Source organism: Trichechus manatus, unplaced genomic scaffold, assembly GCF_000243295.1.
Source record: "Trichechus manatus latirostris isolate Lorelei unplaced genomic scaffold, TriManLat1.0 scaffold00394, whole genome shotgun sequence".
Taxonomy (NCBI): domain Eukaryota; kingdom Metazoa; phylum Chordata; class Mammalia; order Sirenia; family Trichechidae; genus Trichechus; species Trichechus manatus.
In genome coordinates, this window is record NW_004444330.1 from 144,431 (window position 1) to 158,694 (window position 14,264).

Sequence of the window (14,264 nt, forward strand, 5' to 3'; positions counted from 1 at the left end):
ATTTGTTTAAACTTGTTAGAACTCCACAACTGCTCTGTCTTCTCAGTAACAGTTCTCTTTTTGCTCTTCAGAGGTATTTCCTATTTCTGCTCTGTTTGGCAGTAATTCCTCTTTCTACCCCTTCAGAGATAATTCCTCTTTCTGTAAACTTGATTCTAAACTACTTACTAAGCCTTCAAAACTGCATTATTGAAAACTAAGTTTTCAAAACTAAGGTGTTTAGGGTTGTTGTTCTAGATTGTTTTCAAGTATACTTAAGTTGTTAACTATTCTAAATGCTACAGACTGTTTGGAAACAATTTAAAATTTTAGTAATCATTTTGAGAAAATGAATTCCCATCTAACCCTATCATTCTTAGTAAACTATTACAAAGAACCCAGATATTAGAAAAAATTGTTAAAAAACAGAACAATTTAAAGAAAAAGTCTCACAAATACAACCAGATAAACATATAGCTTTACAACTCCAACAACTTCAAATACAACCCAACAATCTTTCAGACTGCAAATCTAGTGTTTGTTTTTATTGTAAAAACCAGGTCATCTTAGAAAAAAAGTTTTAATTTAAAAAAGAGAGAACAAGAACAAATTCAGCTGTCTACTGCCCACAGGAGACCAGCAACAGACAGCATAACCAGCCTCTGGGGAATTAACAGAGATCTCTCCTTCAATAGCATTAAAACTACAAAAAGGAGAGTCATTAGAAGTAACTCCTTCTACCCTCCAAACACTCATGGTCTCTCAAAATAGTTACATGGGTGGCCCAAGTTCTTTAGCTTACCATTAAAAGAAGAGAGTAAATTATCTAAATTTTCATCCACAGTTTGAAGAAAATTTTATAACATTCAAGAAGAATAGGAAGTTGTTTGCTGTATGCAGACCTTTGTTCTCTTTTTTCCTCCAAAACTCAGCCCACCTAGTTACTTACTGGTAAATGTTTATCAATAAATGTCTGTAGTTTTTTGTTTTCCAGAATTGCCTTGATTTCATGTTTATAACATACTTCTTAGTTCTCAAATATGAATTTACATAATTTTTGTCTTATGTCTAAGATTTATCTTGTCTTAAAAGCCATGAGTTGGGCCTATGGTAGCTGCAGAATATTTAAAAGTACACTGAAGAAGATAAACTGTTTAGTTGGTACAACCAGACGTTTAAATTATTCCAATACTACCTCTTCACAAAATCTCTTTACCAGATTCTATAAACATGCAAAAGGTAATAGTTTTCTACCTCTAGATAGTATTGTTGAATTTAAGTTATGATGTTTCTAGTTGATTTAATGATAAATAAGCACTTACAAAATTAGAACGCCTCAGTCAGGAAATTTTTTTTTTTCCTGCATTGTGCTTACATCTAGGGCTATGTTGTAAAACAATGAGGCACTTTAGATCTTTGATAATCTCTGTAATAGTAAACGAACCTATTGCATATTGTATTATTGCAGTAGATTTTATCACAGTACTTGAAAATTCATTGCTATTTTGGAATCAGAAAATAATTTTGGTAGTGGTACAGTCATTTGAGCTGTAAGACTGATTATGACATACAATGTAGAAGGCCGTACAACTTGTGCTATGAATACTTTATCTTCATTTGAACTTTCCTTAATCAGAAAATGTTATAGTATCACTTCAATTGGGACTAGTTGAGGAAATCAGACATCTCTTTATACTTAGCTGTAGCATAGGCTGGTTATATCTGACTTTCCATCATTTTTTATATTGAACAATTCCATACCACAGAAGGAGCTTCAAAGGGACTGTTTACCTGAAAGGGAGAGCTCTACTTGCAAGGTAGTTTCCCCGAACAAAGTCAGAGCTGATCTTTTATTTAGGATTTTGAAGAGTCTTGTGTCCAGGGATTGACAGATTTTTAGAAGCAGGTGTTTACAGATTGAAGAACTTTCAACTGTGTTCATGTGGTCACTGAAGTAAGGCAGTTATTGACTGGTAGACTTTTAGGAGCATAGTCACTAGTGAGGCAATTGCTGATTATTGTGTAGAAACATGGCACTGCCACTGACTGGCTGGCTTTCAGAAACCTGGGGCTGTCACTGACATTCTAACTTTCAGAAGCATGGCTACTAGAGTGAGATAATATTTTCAGAGTATGTGTACTGATTTGAAGTTACCTCTAATTAGTGGTGATTATTTGCTCATTACTTGGGACTTTGGCTAAAAGTCTTTTAATATGGGCAATAAGTACTTTTCTCAGTCCCGTATTTTGGTCTTCCTTCAGCCAAACCTATGGGACAGACCTTAAGATATTGTTCAGATATTTACTTGAGGTATGATTTTAGCTAATGTTGCCATTTTAGTGATTTAAGTGTCAATTACTGTGACAGCAAAATAGCCATAACTGCTGAAATTCTCTATTCAAAAACACTCAATACATTTAGGGTGTCCTGACAAAGTCAATACATGATGCAGGGCAAAGTTATTAAATACAGGATATGTCCTGTATTTAATAGGTAGGACAACTAGCAACCCTATGCGGGAGGCAACTTAGCCGGCTTCTCACTCATCAGCCTCACACATTTACCTGTAAAAACCATGTCTTATTTATCCTAATACATCTGTCTCCTATCCACCATCTCAACTGTCCCTGCTTGAGTTTGGACCCTCATTCATCTATCACTTGGATTACTATAAAAGTCCACATTTCTAGGCTTCAGCCTGTTCAGCTTTATTCAACCTCTTAAATTCATCCTCTGCATTGTTATAATTTCCATTGCTTAAAATCTTTAAAGACTGCATAAATTTCCGGATAAAATCCAAACTCCTTAGCATGGTGAAAAAAGGCTTTTTGTTATCTGGACTTTGTCCTTTTCTCAAGCTTCAGTTATCTGTCATTCTCCTGCTTATTAGTTCTATACTTAAGTTTCTACAAACATTCCTTGCATGCTATTACCCACCTGTACTTTTCCACATGCCGTTCCCTATTTGGAATCCTCATCTTATCCTCCAGAGAATTTCTATTATTCCAACACTTGACTCAGATATTAGTGGAAAGCTTTCTCTGATCTCTCCCAGGATTCCTTGGTTAGATCCATCACTTTTTGTCATCCTGTGCAAGCTCTATATAACACTTATGTATTGCAATATTGTCAAACTTATCTCTTTGCCTGCAAAACAATCACATTTTCATAGTGTAACATATAATAATCTGCTAATTTATTAACCTCTTCAACTTCATATCCTTCCTCTCAATTTGTGGCTTCTTTTTAAAACTTGTGTGAAGTACAGTGCCTGCCCCAAAAATGGGGATTAAAAAAAAATTTTTTTAGATTTACTTCACATTTTTTCTTTCTCACTAAAGTATTAAACTGTTCTGATACTAGAGAACACCAAGTGAGGAAAATATACTTTTTATTTTATAACTGATATCCTTTTCAAGATTTTGCCACAGGGGTTAAACTTCTTCTGATAGGTCCTTTTACTGTCAATTAAAAAAAAAAAATAATAGCTTTAACCTTGCAAATTTGTTTTGCATTTAATATACCTACGATGACAGCTCACAGTATGTAACAGGTAGATTTTCATAATCAATGACTGCAGAGCAGCAAAAAAAAATTCTGAGGGCAGAATTAGGAATTGGATAGAAAACTCCCTATTCACAGCAATTACAACAAAAGAGGAAGAGAATAAAAAAAAAATTTCTTTTTTAATGAAATCCATGCACAAAGTGACATCAGGTCAGGAAAAGGACAAACTCCACAGATTAAGAGGTAGTTTACATTTTATTTTTATCTTTTATTTGGTCCTTTTCTCTAAAAATGTATAAATTCATGTTATTAAAATGTTATAAAAATATACTACTATACAGTTTGGTATTTTTCTAGTGAGAAATTCAGCACACATAACCACCCCTCAGATGTTTATGATGATCACTTGTAGTATCTAGTGTATACTGACACTGCTATAAGACAACAACAACAAAAACATTTTCATTTTACAAATGGTCTGAGTCAATGTATCCTGTTGTGGAAATCTTCATTCCAGGTTATTTTAAAAGTGTATGGATGCTTTCCTCATACTTATTACATGGTCAAGGTTTATCCTTGGAATTTAAGGACTAAATTATCGTAGAAATTTTCTCATACTCATTACATTTATTACATCACTGTCAAGTATGTATTCTTTGATGAGCTTTGGTTTAAGGCTTTCACACACGCAAATATATTTTCTAGGGATTCTCCGCAATATGAGTTTTATAGTGATTAGTAAGGGAAGACCTGTGGTTGAAAAGTTTTCCACATGTGTTACATTCATAAGGTTTCTCTCCAGTATGAATTCTCTGATGTGCAATACGTGATGAGCTCTGTCTAAAAGTCTTCCCACATGTATTACATTCAAAGGGTTTCTCTCCTGTATGAATTCTCCGATGTTGAATAAGAGCTGAACTTTGGCCAAAAGATATTCCACATTCCTCACATCGATATGGTTTCTCTCCAGTATGAATTCTCTGATGATTACTAAGGGATGAGTTACACCTGAATGTTTTCCCACACTCATTACATTTATAGGGTCTTTCTCCAGTATGCATTCTCTGATGTTGAATGAGAGCTGAACTTTGTCTGAAAGCTTTTCCACATACTTTACATTTACACGGTTTCTCTCCAGTATGAATTCTCTCATGAATAATAAGTGTTGAGTGGGAACTTAAGGCTTTACCACATTCATTACAATTATAAAACTTCTCACCAGTATGAATTATTCGATGCCTATTAAGTCGTGAAATAGAAGTGAAACCTTTTCCACATTCATTACATCTATACGGTTTTTCTCCAGTGTGAATTCTCTCATGTTGGATAAGAGATGCACTCTGACTGAAGGCTCTCCCACATTCACTACATTTAAAGGGTTTCTCTCCAGTGTGAATTCTCTGGTGATAACGAAGAGATGAGCTAGACTTAAAGGTGTTGCCACATTCATTACATAAATAAGACTTCTTTCTGGGATGAATTCTCTGACATCCCAGGGATGACTTTCTACCTGGATTATATTTATAGGGATTTTCTTGAGCATGGACTTTTTGATGTATGAAAAGGCCTGATCTTCGGCTGAAGGATTTACCACATTCTTTACATCTATAGGATTTCTCTACAGTATGGGTTCTCAGATGTTTATAAAGGGATGTACTAAGAGTGAAGGCTTTTCCACATTCTTTACATACATAGGGTTTCTCTCCAGTATGAGTTATTTGATGTTGAATAAGAGCTGAACTTTGGCTGAAGGCTTTCAAACATTCTTTGCATTTAAATAATTTCTCTCCAGTATGGTTTTTCAGATGTTTACGAAGGGATGAATTGTTAGTGAAGGTTTTCTCACATATATTACATTTATAGCGTTTCTCTGCTGTGTTGACTTTTGGTTGGTTAAGTAAACCTGAATTCTGTTTGAAGCTATTTCCTTGTGTTTCACATTTTGAGGGTGATATTTCTCTATTTACCATCTGTTGCTTAATAAGGTCTGACTTCGGGTTGAAGTTTTGGCCAAATTCAATATTTTTATGGATTCTTTCTATAGTAAGGATTTTTTTGTGGGTGACTGAAATGATCTGAAAACTATCATTTTTATTAGGCTGTTTCTTTAATCTGTCTTCATATACACACGGTTTTTCTGATTTGAAGTCCCTTGGTCCATTCCTTTTGGATCTTTTTAGAATCAGTCCCTGCAATGATGACTCTTGTGTTTGAGTTGATTTTGTGGTTTTTTGACTGTTCTCCCATCCTGGGGGTAAAAAAAAGAAAAGAAAATGAAGATGTTTCAAGTGATATCATACTATCTGGCTACTGAGACTAAATCTGCAGAATAAATAAATGATTATGTAAATAAGGGCTTGCTATCTGGCCAGAAAACAGCAAGAGGGAAAGATAGAAAAGTTATGTAGTCTAAAAAATAATAGATGGGAGCTGAAGTACTAGGGTTAACAAAACAATAAAACAACTCACTTAAAGAGGGTGAGAATATAAGACTGACTTGGAGAGCTGGCTAATGGAGAATGGAGAAAAGAGATTAAAAAGCTGAGTTTACATTGGGAAAGGTACCCTGGGCATCAAAGTGTGAAGTCTGTGATGGATCACTAAATTATATCCATGACATTTCTCTTTTTTGTGTGATCAGGAACATCTTCCCCCTTTTACCACATGCCAAATTCCTTTGTATCCTTCAGATTCAGTTCAAAAGTTAATCTCTCTCTAGTCCTTTCTTGACTCTGAGCTTCTGTAGTTCATTTCCCTTATTATAGCACTAACCACTTATAAATATCACCTTCCTGTTTTACCATGTTTGTTTTCCAAAAGCAGATTACTATGCCCTACTGACCTACAGGTCAATCCTCTTCATGGCACCCCAATTATACATGAAACTTGTTTTGTTAGCCTTCCTTAAATATAATATCTTTCTCCAGTTGGACAGTGTCATATATTCTTTTTTTTTTTTTTTAATATTTTATTGTACTTCAGGTGAAGGCTTACAGAACAGATAGTTTCTCATGTAACAGTAACACACATGCTGTTTTATGACATTAGTTAACAACCCCACAACATTTTAACCCTCTAAATTCTCAACTTTTTTTTTTTTTTTTGGGGGGGGAAATACACATAGCCAAAGATACGGCATTTCAAAAATTTTTTTACATACACAATTAAGTGACATTGACTACACTCTTCTAATTGTGCTGTTATTCTCACTTAAGATGAAGGCTTACAGGACAAAATAGTCTCCCATTTAACAGTTACTACAAATGTTGCCCTATGACAATGGTTAACAATCTCAGAACACATCAACAATATCCTTACTCTACTTTGTGTTCCCTATCATCAGCTTCCTACTCCCCTTGTGCCTTCTGGGCCTTATCACTGGATTCCTGTACCTCGTTACTCTCATGGTTTTACTGGGCTTGGACAGTGTCATATATTCTTAATTGCTTATATATTAGTTTCATACACACACATACATACACACACAGTAAATTACCATTATCCGTGGTAGTTATGTTCTATAAAGTTACCACCAAACACTGAATTAGTAAATACAGAACTATTGCTCCTATGTGAAATACAGGGTAAGTTCCAGTGAGCCTCTGGTCATAACACTTTCATCGGCCAATCAACATATAACCTCGTTTTATGTACGTCTTTTTAAATATACATTATTTAATATACATTGTTCATTTATTAATACTGAACTCACAGCAACAGCACTATAAGTCATGCACAAATGAAGCTTATCTAATACACATATTCTCCATAAGGTACATCACAGCCTCCTTATGATTAGCACTTTGCAAACTCACCAACAAAAAACACAAAAATTTGAAAAACTTGGTACTAAACAGACCATGAAAAGGACACTTTTACAGTATGAGAGCTAAAACAAGCAGGCAGAGTATAGCCTTGTTTGACTTCAGATGGGAATGTGTGTGTCAGGTGACTCAAATTTTTTGCAGCTCTGTGCATGTCTGTAAAACTGCTGCAAATATTGATTTTCAGGTCACATATAAATTTTAAGCAAATTCACAAATACAGTATCTTTGAGTAAGGAGGACTGACTGCATGTGATTCAAATCCTTGTAGTAGAAGTTGCCTTCTAGGATAGCACGGGTGATGGGAAGGTTTCAAGGCTAGTTCAGACAGGGAGACATTATTGAATTAATCTACAGAAGTGCCAAAAAGGTAGGGATGAAGTCAGAAGTTACAAGCTAGGAAAACAACCAATTCATACATCAAGCAAGAAAGTCTACACTGCCAGGGATGAAAAGAAATAAAAGATCAACAATAAACAAGAGAACCATGGACAGAAAAAGAGGTAACGGAGGGTATTATGGATTGAATTGTGTCCCCCAATATTATGTGATGGAATCCTAACCCCTGTACCTGTAGATGCAGTAATCTCATTTGGGAATAGGGTTTTCTCTGTTATGCTAATAAGGTCATCATCAGTGTATGGTGTGTCTTAAACCTAATGATGTGTGTCTTAAACCTTACGACGTTAGAGACGTAAAAAGAGCAGATTAGACAGAGAGAAACAAGCACAAATGAGGAAAATATAGACGTCATGTAGAGATCGCCAAGGAATTGAGCACTGGGGCTAGAGAAGCTGAGACAAGGACTTTCTCCTGGAACAGACAGAGAGAGGACCTTCCCCTAGAGCTGGTGTCCTGAATTCTGATTTCTAGCCTCCTGAACTGTGAGAAAATAAATTTTTGTTGATTAAAAACACCCACTTGTGGTATTTCTGTTACAACAGCACTAAGATACTAACTAGCATAATAAGGAGGTAAAGAACAGAATTAAATAAATATTAACATTTGGTAAAGACACAATTCAATGAATACTAAATTTTGCCAGGGCAATGGTCATACACATAGTTTGGCATTTTCTCCTGGGGTACAGGTAATCGTTTAAAAAGATCCTTCCCATCTCACTGTACCAGTTTATTTGACATTCACTTTCTCACCTCTGTACATATTTCCTCTGCTTAGAGTACCCTTGTAGATATATTATATTCTGTTTTTTGTTTTTCTTCTACCAGTTTTTACTTGTTTCCTTTACAGATAACTCTTTTCTGTTCTCTCTTTAAAAATTGGTACTTTCTAGGGTTTTTGGATACAGGGTATTTTTGATAGGGTAATCATCTGAAGATTACATTTGAGTAGAAATCTAAATGAAAGTGAGAAAATGCCATATGGATATCCAAAGAAAGAGCTTGCCAAGCAAAGGAAACAGGAAATACAAAAGTGTACTTAGCTTATCTGAGGAACAACAAAGAGGCTGGTGTGGCTGGAGTGCAGTGAGCAAGAGGGAAAATGGTAAAAAAGACTGGAGCAATGGCTTGAGGAAAAATCATGTAAGACCTGACCTCACAGGTCATGCATGGTAAGGACTTTGGATTTTATTCTAAGCATGATGGAAAGCCACAGAGGAAATACATGCTCACTCAAGTTGGCTACTGTAGAGAGAAGAGATGCTGGTGGGGCACAAGTGAAAGCAAGGAGGGAAAAGAAGGCTACTGCAGTTATTGAAGAAAGGTGGCAGCAGCGCAGGTGAGTGCATCAGGGCTATTATGAAGGGAGAGCTAACAGGACTGGACTTACTGGTGGACTGCATATGGTATGGTGAGAGGAAAAAGAAAAGTTAGGGATCACTCCTACGTTTCTAGTCTAAAATGAGGAATGCTGGCACCAGTCACTGAGAAGGGGAAGACCTGGAAAAGCACAAGTTTGAGGGGGTATTCTGTTTCAGATATATTTGCTAAGATGATTTACTGGATACTAAGAGAAAGTACTGAAATGGTTGTATATTATCCTGGAGCTCAGGGAAAAGGTCAGAACTACAGACAGGTATTTGGGAGTCATCAACATTTTACTTTTATTTAAAGCCAAAGAACTGAAAGAAATCACCTGGGCACTACATTTAGAGGTCAAGAAAAGGAAGAAAATAATGAGAGAGTATGGTATCCAGAAACCAAAGGAAGAAAGTACTTTAGGAAGCAGTGAGTGTGCAACTGTGGCAAATAATCTGAGGACTAAAAACTTAATCCTGATTGTGGCAAGATGAAAGCTGTATGATTTAATAACAGTGCTTTCAGTGGAATAGTAAGAAAGAAAGCCTACCTGGAGTGTGTGACGGAGACAATATAAGGGGAGAAACTGGAAACATCAAGTACAGAAACCCTTTTAAAAAGTGTTGTTTAAAGAGGAATAGAGAAATCGGACATGGGGAGTTTTTATTTTTTAATAGAAATAATCCCTGCTATAAGGGTCCATATCAATTCTGGATGACTCATTCCAACTCTACTATAAACTGCTAATGCCTTAGTCCTGGATTTTTGTTTCCAAAGAAGTGGACATAAGCCTTGGACTGTCGACTTCCTAACTGTTCCTAGGATTGCTTAGACTTTGCTATAGGCCTACAAATTTGTCTCCTGATGTGCAAATCAACCTTTGCTCCCGCCCAGAATCAAGCCTGGGCCTGAGCTACTTCATGCACAACGTTAAGATGTCAGAAGTTTAGAGACCAGAATGATCTTGCTAATGGCCACTGCCTTATCAGGTCCAGATTCTCCTCCCTTGGCTCTATGACACTCTGAGATTCTCTCTTCAGTCTTCTCTCTGTAGGTGACTTCATCCACTCCCACACTTCCTACATGAATGACTACCCTGACTCTTCTCAAAATATTTTTCAGAAGTCTTTCCAACTGCCTGTTAGAATTTCCATTTAGTATCTTTCTTACACTTCAAATTCAACCTGTCCAAATCTGAACACAACACAATTCCTTTCCAAATCTTTTCCCTAGGTTTTCCCGTTCAGACAGAATGACATCACAGCCTTTTCAGCTACTCAGCTCTAACTTCCTAGTTTCATCTCAGAATCTTCTCTCTCCTGCATTCCAAGTCTACTTAGTCACTATATTCTCTTAAATCTTATCACTAAAATGTCTCTGCCATCACTAATATGAACAAGTTCAGGATCCCCTTATTCTATAATGACTATGCTACTGACTCCTAATGTGTTCATTTGACTCCAGTTTCTCACCTTTCCACTATTATTTCCCACTGGATTATCCCTCTTAATACACAGAACTCCTCGTTACTTCAACAAGCATTGATTGCTCCTTATTTTATTCATTCATCAAGTATTTCCCAAGCACTTATTATGTGCCAGACTCTTATCTATCCTAGGCACTGGTGATCCACCAGACATGATGAATTCAGTAATGAAACAGTTCATTTGCTCAAGGAGCTTACAGTTAGGCATTAGAGACAAAGAAGTCAACTGCCAATCACAATACAATGTGATAGCTGCTACAACAAAAACAATTGTAGATATGGATGCAAATGTGAGCTTAGAACAGCATCCAAACTATCCTTAGATAGTGGATAGTGTGGGCAAGAGAGGAGTGCAGGTGGTGGTTAGAGAATTTTCTGAAGGAACTGACATCTAAAATGGGATTTTAAAGGATTAGCAGTAAGCTAGATGGAGTGTTGGGCAAAGGCTGAAGGCAGAATCAAAGTCTTTGAACTTAAGACAGTTCTCCAGACTTATTTTCTAAAGTGTCCTTCCCCATCCTATCCTACAGTCTGTCAGCTTCAAAGTTATTCCTACAAAAAAGTCATTTACATTTGCAGTCTCACAGGGTTTTCCAGAGAATCAAATAAAGAATTAAAGGAGTTATATGTTGAGAATTATACATAACATCATGATGGGGGTGGGTGGTATTGAATAACACCATGATGGGGAGTAGTACTGCACATTTGTAAAAACATTCTTCATTATGTTTATCTTGGTAGAAAAGAGAAATGCTGTTCTAGAAATTTTGTTGTTGATAACTCTATTTTTAAAGTTTTTAATTATGGAAAAGTTTCAACATTTACAAAAACAGAGTGAGTTGTATAATAAACTCCCAAATCATCAACACTGTTTCATCTACAACTCCTATTTCTATGCTAAAGCAAATCCCAGACATATCATTTCACCATAAATACTTCAAGAATACGTTTTTTAAAGATAAGGACGTTTTATAAACCTAACCACAATACTATTATTGCATCCAGAAAAATTAACACTATTGTTTCAGCATCTTTGTCCTTAGGATATAAACTGTTAAGCATATTCAATCAAATTGCTATGTTTTTAAAGACACTTGAAATACAGTTTTCTCTATGTGGCTAAACCACCAAACTGAAACACCACTAGGGTCATTTGTTTCATTTTGCTTTCAATATTTAGGAAATTTATTTTCATTTTTATTTAACTTTGTTGTATAATTTTATAAAATATTTTTATAGTTCCAAAGTCAAAACCATAAATAAAACAAGATATCTTCAAAGAATTCCAGATTCTATCCCTGTCCTCTCCATTCCTTTTTTTCCTTCACCTTATGGGTAACCATTTTTATTGTTTTGGTTTCATTCTTTTTTTGCTTCTTTTTTTTAATACAAGGAAATACATGCATATTATTATTATTACTGTTATTACTGTATTCTCTTCCTTTCTTAGATAAAAGTAGTATACTCACTGTTCTGCACTGCACTTTTTTTGCACTAACTTGTTCTGGAGATTACTCCATAGCAGAATTTAGACGTCTTCCTCATTCTTTTTCACAGTTGCATAGAATTCCGTTATGTGGATGTACCACAGTTTATTCAACCAGATTCCTGTTGATGAGCATTTGGACTAACTCTGATTTTAAAACATCAGGACTTTACACTGTTACATGATAAAGGTAGAGCTTTAAATCAATTTCCAACTTGCTATCAGAAAACATGCCATTTATAAAATCCTAGCCCAAACTGGACCTGTTGGGCTGGTATCATCCAAAGCCACATGTAACCAAGACCACCTCTTCCCTTCACCAAGATGAGTCAGTCCTAGGCCCTTAGAAGTACTCCTGTGAGTGAGGAAGCCCTCTACCTACTGACATGAAAAGAGTTTCAACATGTATCAAATGCAAGGGACAGAATAATGTGTATTGCATACTACAGTTGGGGCAGAGAAAGAAAAAAGGAGTACATATAGAAATATCTATTTATACATGCATAGGAGAGCTATTCTAGCTGCTGTTCCTGCTTGTTCTACACATCCACCCTTCTAGAGTACTGTACACTTGTCCATTGCCTCCCTCACTCACCCCTCATCTGCTCCATTCTGGTTTCTGCCCCTACCACTATTCTTGCAAAGCCCACTATGACCTCCATGTGGCTAAGATAAGACACTCTCTTCAGCTCACCTAACTTACCTCTCAGCAGCAACTGAGAGTGACCCCTCATCTTTCTTGAGACATTCTCTTCCTAAGCTACAGTGACACTCTACTTTCTCCATCATTCTCACTTTCCACCAGCCAGAAACACCTTTGAGAGCTCATTTTCCTCTATGTGATCTTTAATGCTTGGAGTTCCCTAGAGTTTAGTCCTTGGCCCCAATTCTCATCACTCTGTACTTTCTCCATAGGCCAGCCATGCCCACTGCTTCAATTACAAACTTTTACCTTAGGCAAGACATCTCCTCTACAATCCAAATCAACGGCCTACTCAAAATAGCAACTTTGATGTTTCAAAGACACCTCAAATTCAACATGCCTAAAACTAGAAGCTATGCCACCAGTATTTCAAATACGAACAGGTTCACCCGTGGTGGACAGGTTTCAGCAGAGCTTCCAGACTAAGGCAGACCAGGAAGGACCTGGTGATATACTTCTAAAAAAACTGCCCAGGGCAAACCTTATGAATAGCAGCAGAACACTGTCTGATGTACTGCTAGAAGATGAGCCCCTCAGGTTGGAAGGTGCTCAAAATAAGATTGGGGAGGAGCTGCCTCCTCAAAATAGAGTCGACCTTAATGATGTGGATGGAGTCAAGCTTTTGGGACCTTCATCTGCTGATGTGGCACAACTGAATGAGAAGAAACAGCTGCAAATATCCATTAGTAATCAGAACGGAAATGTCAGAAGTAGGAATCTTGAAAAATTATAACAGGTCAATAGTGAAATGGAATACTTGAAGATTGATATCCTAGGCACTAGTGAGCTGAAATGGACTGGTGCTGGCCATCTTGAATTGGACATTCATAAGGTCTACTATGCCAGGAATGAAAAACTAAAGAGGAACAGCGTTGCATTCATCATTAAAAAGAACACTTCAAGATCTTTCCTGAAATACAAAGCTGTCAGTGACAGGACAACATCCACACACCTAGAAGGAAGATCAGTTAATACAATTATTCAAATTTATGCACCAATCACTAATGACATACGTCTTGGTCATCTAGTGCTGCTATAACAGAAATACCACAAGTGGATGGCTTTAACAAAGAGAAATTTATTCTCTCACAGTCTAGTAGGCCACAAGTCCAAATTCAGGGTACTGGCTCCAGGGGAAGGCCTTCTCTCTCTGTCAGCTCCAGAGGAAGGTCCTTGTCATCAGTCTTCCCTTGGTCTGAGAACATCTCAGCGCAGGAACCTCAGGTCTGAAGGACGCGCTCTGCTCCCGGTGCTGCTTTCTTGGTGATACGAGGGCCCCATGTCTCTACTCACTTGTTTTATATCTCAAAAGAGAATGGCTTAAGACACTATCTAATCTTGTAGACCTCATCAATATAACTGCCACTAATCCATCTTACTGCATCACAGTGATAGCATTTATAATACACGGGAAAATCACATCAGATGATAAAATGGTAGCCAATCATACAATATTGGGAATCATGACCTAGCCAAGCTGACAGATATTTTGGGGAGACACAATTCAATCCATGACAA

The 14,264-nt window shown here is 36.6% G+C and overlaps 1 protein-coding gene across 1 annotated transcript in view; it reads right to left on the bottom strand.

Moving 5' to 3' along the window:
- Positions 1-3,034: 3,034 nt before the first annotated feature.
- Positions 3,035-14,264, bottom strand: part of LOC101351309 (zinc finger protein 354A) — a 24,984-nt gene continuing 13,754 nt past the window's right edge. The window contains exon 4 of the mRNA XM_004391005.3: positions 3,035-5,735. Coding sequence (XP_004391062.1) covers positions 4,189-5,735 — 1,547 coding nt within the window. The 3' untranslated portion in view covers positions 3,035-4,188. The remainder of the gene's footprint in view (positions 5,736-14,264) is intronic.